The sequence below is a fragment of the Notothenia rossii genome (assembly GCF_949606895.1).
Source record: "Notothenia rossii genome assembly, chromosome: 10".
NCBI classification, from domain to species: Eukaryota; Metazoa; Chordata; class Actinopteri; order Perciformes; family Nototheniidae; genus Notothenia; species Notothenia rossii.
This window is the reverse complement of record NC_136908.1, coordinates 22,242,028-22,250,654: the sequence shown is the minus strand read 5'-3', so window position 1 is coordinate 22,250,654 and position 8,627 is coordinate 22,242,028. Positions and strand designations below refer to the sequence as shown.

Below are 8,627 nucleotides of genomic sequence, written 5' to 3'. Positions count from 1 at the left end.
GAGTATTTCTTTATTTTATTTATGAAATATGTTTTGCAGACAAAGTAACACAGTCGGTTATGGAATTAACTGAATTAATATAAAACAAATTAGGGTGGAGAGAAATAAACAAAAATATATAAGTTGTAGCCCTGACAAGTCAAACCTATCTGGATGTGGACACGTCACTGGTTTTAAGGGATCCTTGGTGAGGTAATTATAGCAATTTAACAGATATTCTTTATCTGGAGGCTTTATCCATGCATGTTTTTAATCAGACATCACATCCTTATATAATGACTCCAAATATTGCCATTATCCTGTGTTTAACAGCTACTAACTATTGTTAACCTAACTTCCATAATACATGAGACATACAAATAGTACAAGTTATTTGTTAAGTGCATCTGAAGATCTGGATATATTTAACACAACTGGTAAAGGCTGAGGATATGTTTCATTTGGTTTGTGTATAGTTAGAATTAGGAATAACAGGACCTTTCATTCTGTGTCACAAACACACACACATACACTCACTCCAATCTTCCTTATCATTCTTGGCAGACCTATGGTGTAATTATGATCTCTCTTTCATCTCTCCACCCAGGGGATGTACAGTTGTTGCCAGTTTGAGGATGAGACAGCACCTGGAGGTGGCTCTTTGCCTCAATACCACACCATGACCACCATGTCTACTGCTGCCCAACAACACCTTGTAACAGCCACAATAAATAACACGACTGCCATTGCCATGGTGCAGCAGCAACAGCAACAGAAGCACCACCAGCAACAGGGGCCGACCTATACAACCATGCTCCCCGGATCACCGCAAACTACAGGACATTCAGCAATGGCTATGGGACCCTCAAACAGTCCCTTGCTGGAAGGCCCCATGCCCTGCTCCACCTTCTTGCCTCGCCATGACCGCAGATTAGCGGTGGTTGATCGTTGGAACAGGCCAAAGCCAGAGAAAGTCATGAGTGTTAGCAGTGGTGGAGGAGTTGGTATTGGGGGAATAGCAGGAGGGATCACTGAACTTCAGGTGCCGCACTATCAGGCGAACCTTGGACAGCACTGGAACCCGTTAGGCGGAGTTGCAAGTGGAGCTGGGGGAGGAGGTGACACAGGGCTAGATGAATATAAGCGCTACTATGGTCCGATAGATCCAGAGGGGCTAGGGGCTAACTCTGACAAACAGGCAGGGGGACCCCAGCAGACTCCTAAAGCTAATCCTCGAGGCCCCAAAGCCTCAGGGATGCCAAGGATGCCTTCTAAAGTCCCTCAACAAGGACCAGGGCACTTAATCCCCCAGCCACCTCCACTGATCCCATCCTCCCCCCGAAGACCTCCTTTCTGGCGACGAGGAAGCCTAGCACAGGCAAGGAGAAAAAGCTTTGGAGGTCCCCTGTATGAGAATATACTCCCTCTAGGGAGACGAGGAGGTGGGAGGTATGGTGCAAGTGATGGAGGTGGAAGGAGAGGGCGACGTCCTCCTGCACCTCCTCCTCTGCCTGTTCCTCTCTCCTCCCCAACACATACTCCTACTACTCCCTCCTCCCCATGCCGTTTCTACTCATCCGGCTCCAGTGCCTCGTCATCCTCCTCTTCCGCTACATCATCCTCATCCTCTTCTTCATCATCTGTCTCACTGTCTCGGTCGAATTCCCCCTCGTCCTGCTCCAGTGACAGCTCCTACAACTCGTCATTGAGTTTTCGGTATCGTGCTGGCGACAGGGAACTTACGGTGGATGACGATTGTGACTCAGATCTGCTTACAGAGGAGTCCAGCCTCCTTCTCGGTACACGGAGGAAGATTCGCTCTCGTCGCATGTCATCACGCTCGCTGCCGTGCAGCCCTCCCCCTCCGCCAGTCCCGCCCCGCAAACCACGCACTCAGAGAGATAGCGGCAGAGAGAGCAGAGAGAGAACCGGCAGCCAACTGGCCCAATTACAGGAGTGGTGGGCATCATGGGGAGATAGAGAGCGTGTGAGGTTAGGAACAACAAGCCGGGGAGAAGGAGGAATGGGCAAAGAGGAAAAGAGACACCACAAAGAGAGGGAGCGTGAGAGAAAGAGGAGGAAGAAAAGCAGGAAAAAGAAGAAGAGGGAGGACAGGGAGAGAGAACGGGAGCGCAAGCGGCGCAAAGCTAAGAAAAGGAAAAAAGAGGACAAGACAAGGAAGAGAGAGCGAAAGAGGTCAGAGCAGGAGGGGGGAGATCCTGAAAAAAGGGAAGAACTCAAATCAGGGACACCAGATTACCCATCATACCCACCCTTGAGGCGAGAATCCTTTCGGAAAAAAAGTGAAAGCTCAATAAGAAGCTATGGATGGAACATCCCAGGTGAAGAGGAGAGGAAGGAAAGAGAAGAAAAAGAGAGGAATGATGGGGAAGACAGCAGAGAGAAAGAAAGACCAAACAGGAGAAGGAACAGCAAGCACTATCAAAGTTCGAGCAGTAAACCTTCGACATCTGTCAAATTCTGGGGAGGGGTCAACCCATCCTCTGACACCATTCCATCTGCCTTTCTGCCCTTGTTGCCTGTCTGCTCTAACAGGAGGAAGAGTAAAAGTTCAGACAGGGATGTTGTAGGAATCGAAGGAGAGAGGAGGCCATTGCTGGGACAGGGCGGAAGAGCTGAGATGGTTTCCAAGGAGGGGTTATCTTTCCACAAGTGGGAGTCTGGAGTAGAGGGGGAAGAAGAAGATTCTGAGCTGGAGAGGAGGAAAGCTGAACGTGGAAAGAGGCGAGGAGGAGGAAGGACAATGTCCGATGAAGAGCGAGAACGTGATAAGGTAGTCGGGATATATTCCGATGATGATGGTTCTTCAGGAGAGTTTGGGAAGTTTGAGAGGTACTGGGAGGATCATGAAGGCAGAGCGGTAGGAGGTATTGGTGGGGGAGGTTGGTTTTTTAGCACCTACCCTTCCAGGGAAAAAGCCAGCAGCATCACAAGTAGAGATGACCTGTTCTTGGAGAGAGGAGAGAGGTGGGGGACGGCAGAAAGTGGATGGGGGTCTGGTGGAGGTGGCGGTGGTGGAGGAGAAGGAGTAGATAGAGGGTGGGGGTCTGGATCACACTGGCCCCCGCCTCCTCTCACCCCACCACTCCCCCGACGATACTGGTCGGTCGACAAACTCCACCTTCAGAATGAGAAGAAGAGTAAACGCAAGTCCAAGGACAAGGGGAGAGGGCGCGCAGGTTGTTCCTCCTGTCATTCCCCCCAACACCATCCGCACTCCCAACCCTCCAAATGGGCCCGGGTAACCTCACGTAGTGAGGAAGAGCTGTACCGCCAGAGATTTGGTGGCCCACTGAAGCCTAAACATGACTCCTCAGCTTCCACCAAACTTGATCGCTCACAGAATCCATCCAAATCTGGCAGCCAGTCAAACCTCAATATCCAACAGAGGACACAAAGAGCAGATAGGGATCGAGATCGAGGACGACAATCATCCCCACCTCCGAACCTCATACCGAACTTGCCACCCCCACTTCCTGCCCTTCCAGCTCCTCCGTCTTCTTCTCACCCTATCCATGCTCCTCTCCCTACCTCTTCCTCTTCTGTATCCTCTCCCTCTGTGGTCTCATCAACCCCAGGGGCCCCCCAACCCTCTTCCATGGCTTCGGCAAGTGCCAAACTACAGTATCAGAGGTTGCGCTCTGTTCCCCAGCCCCAGAGGTTTCCTCAGTCTCCTCACTTACCCCTCAAAGCCAAGAGCCTTTGCTCGCGAAGGGGCTCAGCCCAGTTCTCCAGCGTGGAGAGCGAGGTGTGAATATCAAAAGTCATAAGAGCCCTGAAAGGGCTAAGGCTAAGCAGGTGATCTGAATCTGCCCTACAGCAAACATGGCTGCACGGCCAAGTCAGAACAATATACGCACTGTGCCCTTTCCTAAAGCTCTGCACAAACAAACAAACAAACCAGAAAGCCAAACAAATCCTATGCGGTAGTCAAAGGAAAACAGGAGAAATCTTGTACTTACTCTTGTTTCCTTTCATTCCTCTCAGTATGTGAAAGACTGCAACCACAGCAACAACTTGCATCCTGAACTGGATAATCAACCAATTACACTAAAAAGCAAATCTGACTTTAAAAGTGGTACAACTGAAAGAGACTCCTTTGCTATATACAGTGAAGGTCTTTGGATGTTGAAGCAGCATAGTTTGTATTCTGAGGATTCTTAATGCTTACTGAGGGCTCAGGAACTTTGTAGTACTGTATGCCTGCTGCTCTCGGAAGCCTTTAACACAGAACCGTGTTCTTACATTTTTCCCTAAAACAAGTCGCTTTCAACTGCTTTTCTTTTTCCTTAAGAAACTGTTTACACCCCCGCAGAACTGTGACACCCTCTGAGGCACCATTGTTGTGTTTGATCAATAACTTGTAGTTTTGAGGGAGAGGAGGGTGATAACCACCTTGTCTTCTCTGTGTTATTCACCCTTTCCTGTCTCTTTTGTTCTACCATTTCTTGTTCCCCTTTATTCTCCTTTCCCCCCTTATTTTCACTTGCTTTCTCTTTTCTCTGCTCTACGTCCCTTTCCTTACTACCTTTTTCAAAGCTGTCTTTTCGTCTCTCTTGCCATGTCCTCTCCTGTCCTCCCCTCTTGGCTCCTCTCGTTGATGTGATGATTATGTGTGTCTGTGCTTTTTCTGTGTTTGTATTCTTGACAACAGGGTAAGTCAACTGTGACTGATATTCTACTGGCTTAATGAAAGCTGAGTGCCAAACTTAAGTAGAACTCGACATCAATCTGTACAATGTTAGCTGTTTCCTTTTTATCTCGCAGTTTTTCATCATCTCCTAAATCCGCGAACATGCAAGTACACACTCGCACACTTAAAGTGCACACAAACACTAGCATACATGAACATGCAAAGAAAAGTGCAAGTCAATTCATATTTTCTCTTTCTAGAGCAATACATAATTCACCTTCTGTTCATGTTAGAATGTTATACTTTGAAACGTTTTCTTCTGTGTTGTAGTTGTTGTTGTTGTTGTTGTTGTTATTGATTGTTTTCTATATATCAAGACATGTATTAAGTATCATACAATGTAAGCACTGTGCCATTCTTCTCAAGCTGCACATGAAACATTATCTCAACTACCTAACTATGACAATGGAGGCAGTGTCTTTTCCCCTCCCTGTATTTGACTGAATGCAAAGTCAGCCACTATCAAGTGTGCTGCGACAACAATTGAAACACTTGGAGATGGAAATGTAAGCATTTCTGATGGTTAGCGTGGCTGACAAATTGAAAAGATAGAAAAAGAGTTGACTTTAGTTCATTGTCGACTTAGCCTGACGTAAGCAACGGTATGCTAACCTTAGCATGCTAAGTGCTCTGCTTATGAAGGATTAGATCTGCAATGGGTTACAGTTTGAATTATTTTTTTGCTTTTTTTCTCCTGCAAGTAACCCAATTAGTGCCAAGAGTAGAATATACAGAAATCATTTGCCAATGAAAATTAATCTACCAAGATTTGAGTAGGAATGTGTCTAACATGCTAGGTGTAGCTACACAGCTTTGTTGGACAAGGTGAAAGATTGTTGCAGGGAAATAAATACTTATAGCCTTATGCTTGTTGCTCCTGTCATATGTTTTGTATAAAGTATGAACGTTTGTGCTTTGATCAACATGTATGTGGTTAGCTTCATGCTACGAAGACAGTGTGATTGGAAAAGGGAGCGTTTTGATTGGTGCCATATCAGATGTAGTGCAAATGCCGTTTTGATGTCAAAGAGACCGTGCCTATGTTGAATGGTAGCTATAGCAGATGGTTTTGAAGAGGTTTGGCTGATGGTGTATGAAAGACACAGTATCACCTCCTGTGCATTTTTCTGAATCATTTATCTTAGCCGGTAAATGTGTCACTAAGAGCTATAGCTTTTTAATCCATGACGAACTGACACCAGCAGTTACACTCAGATGTAAAGATCTTAGCTATAGTAGCTATTAATATCCATTAACATTCAAATTGCATCAGGACACTGGACATCAGTGGAGTTTTTTAATGGAGAGGCCTGAACTTCTGGCACAACACTGTGTGTGTTTTTCAGTCGGTTAGAGTCCATCTATCCATTACCAGTTTGGTCAGCTCTTGTTTACCTGGAACTGCATCTGAGCCATAATTTATTTCAGCTGAATAAACAGAATGAGAACTTAAGTTTTAAACATAAACTTGTTTGTTTTTGTTTGCCTTTAAAAAAAAATAAAAAAACTCTACATATATTTATCATATATATATATGTGTATTTGTGGCGGTGGTTAGTGTTAGAGAATTGTTGTTTAGCATCTTGATATTTTGGGATATGTTTTGTCATTTCCATTGAAATAATAATATAAATATCATGCGTTAAAAACACACATGCTCTCATATTTACTAACAACAGTTAAATTATTATCAATTTAGTTTCTTTGACAAAGTTTGACTGTATTAAGCCAAGTTGGAGGCAGTTCAGTGCTTTGCTTTCCAAACAGCAAATAACAAGCTTATACAACTTTCCATGAAAGCAAGAAGGGTTTAGTAGCGTGAGTAAGTGTGACATGTTTCAGTGCATTCACACCGCAAGCAACTCAAGTCTGTTGTCTCAAGTACAAACAATCTCTGCGACCTAAAATCAAGTTAAAATCTTTCAAGAAGATTTGTGTTGCAGTTCCTTTTGCTAAAACACTACAGCAACAGTGAACAAGCATGTTTGGCACGTCCAACCTACGAAGCTAATGATGCAGGTATGGTTAGTCGAAGTCCATTGTCCCAGGCATAAAATGTACACATACCACCATGTTATTGTACTTATGTGCAGAGCATAAGCTGCTAGCGGTGTGAACACAACGCTTGGTTGTTTCCTCAGAGAAACAAGCCACCTTTATGTCCTTCTCTCCCCTTGCCTCTTTTTTTCTCATGTCTTTCCACTGTGTTGTTGCGTGTCGGCAATTGTAAAGCTGGTCAGTTTAAAAAAAAAAAAAAGAGTATATGTGGATATATTTATTTCATTTAAAAAAAGAGCATATCTAAATATATATGATAGTATATTTCAAAGCACTAAGAGCTATGTTATTTAAGTTTGTCTACTAAATTTTCGGTATTATCTCAATCAATATGTCTTTTTTGTCTGTTTGTCTGTCTCTCCTTGTCTCAAACCTCCTTCTCAGCTCCCTACCCCCCAGTGAAAACAGAGACCAGTATGTAACTGTGTTTTTGCTCTCTTAAGACCAACCATTCACCTCCATTGGCTATCTACTGTAGCTGACGCTGAGATTTCAACAAAGTGACAGAGTGGAGGACTACACGAGTGTCTTATGACCGTGTCACTGTAGCAGTGGTGGCGTGTCTTTGTCTACCTAGAGGGGCCTTTATTTTGGTGGGGGCTACGGATTAACAACTAATTAAACCTTTTATGGATACAGCAGCTTTTACCACAACTCTCACATATGTAAGAGTCACTTTCTCAACCCTGTTTTGGGTTTACATTGGACCCTAGAGTTTTTACCGCAGAGTAGAATAAGGTGACCTCTTTGAAACACAATGTAGCGAGCAGCACAGGCTTTTTATTTGCATCTCTTAGTAGCTGTAATACTATACAAAAACTTGCACAGCTACCCCTGCCGACCAACTTATACAGTATACATAAGGACTTTGATATACGTAAATAGTGTGTTGTATCTGCCAAGCTGCTGTGCTGTAAACAAAAGAGAAAAAAAAGATTATATAAAATTATACACAACAGACACACTGTTTCTTTCTTAATTTTACAAAACTGGTTAAAAGTTAATATGGGTAGGGCTAAATCTGCTTGCTAGTATGGTTTCCACTAAGGCCAAAAATTGCCTAACCAGGGCTTTCTTTTTATTATCACATCTTCAAACCTTTCGCCACTTTTATTCCTGAATAAACAACAATGATCCTGCACACATCATTGAGTGGAACATGGAAACACTGCCTGAGATAAGAGATCCATCCTCCTGTCCAACCATTGCTTGCTTATGATACATTGATAAGTCAGTATGGTCAAAGATGAATAATTCTTCAACCCTGAGCCCTGGTAAGACCAGTTTTAGCCTGCAGTGGAAACACATCCACAGTTTCTGCCTGTTACACCTCTGAACAATGTCTCAAGGCCTTGTATTAATACTGCTGTATTGACTGTACGGGATGATGGCTAGTGGTGCAACACTGTATTGTCATAACCTCTCACAGGCACATTAAACACACAAACATGCATACACTGTCAGATTTACATGGGCACACGCACACACACATACACACAGGTTAGGGTGGTAGTGCTGCTACCCCTCCGATTCAGCCTTCTGCCACCTGTCGGGACAATTTTGACAATATTGTGCTGCACTGCAAGCAGGAAAGAAATAAAAAAGATGATTTTAATAAAGAACTAAAACAAATGCCTGATATTTATTTTGGTTGTGTGAATGTGTCTACAAATATTAACAGTTGTGATACTATTATTTTAAGATTTAAGGAATATAGCTCACGGTCCTAAAGAATAACAACTGTTTGCAAGCGAAAGAAATAAATAAGTATTTTAGTGGTTGACCACCAAAGGAACAAGACACAGGACAGAATATTGTGCATGATGCCAGGATGCTTGTATAGTTTTTTTTTAACCCAGTTAACCACGGCCACTTT

At 43.9% G+C, this 8,627-nt stretch overlaps 1 protein-coding gene across 2 annotated transcripts in view; it reads left to right on the top strand.

Annotated features, from left to right (window-relative positions):
• grin2da (glutamate receptor, ionotropic, N-methyl D-aspartate 2D, a) overlaps nucleotides 1-8,374 on the top strand; it is a 237,886-nt gene extending 229,512 nt beyond the window's left edge. For both annotated transcript variants that reach the window (XM_079655556.1, XM_079655557.1), the window contains one exon: nucleotides 587-8,374. In XM_079655556.1, the coding sequence (XP_079511682.1) occupies nucleotides 587-3,754 (3,168 nt within the window). In that variant the 3' untranslated portion in view covers nucleotides 3,755-8,374. The remainder of the gene's footprint in view (nucleotides 1-586) is intronic.
• The last annotated feature ends 253 nt before the right edge of the window (nucleotides 8,375-8,627 follow it).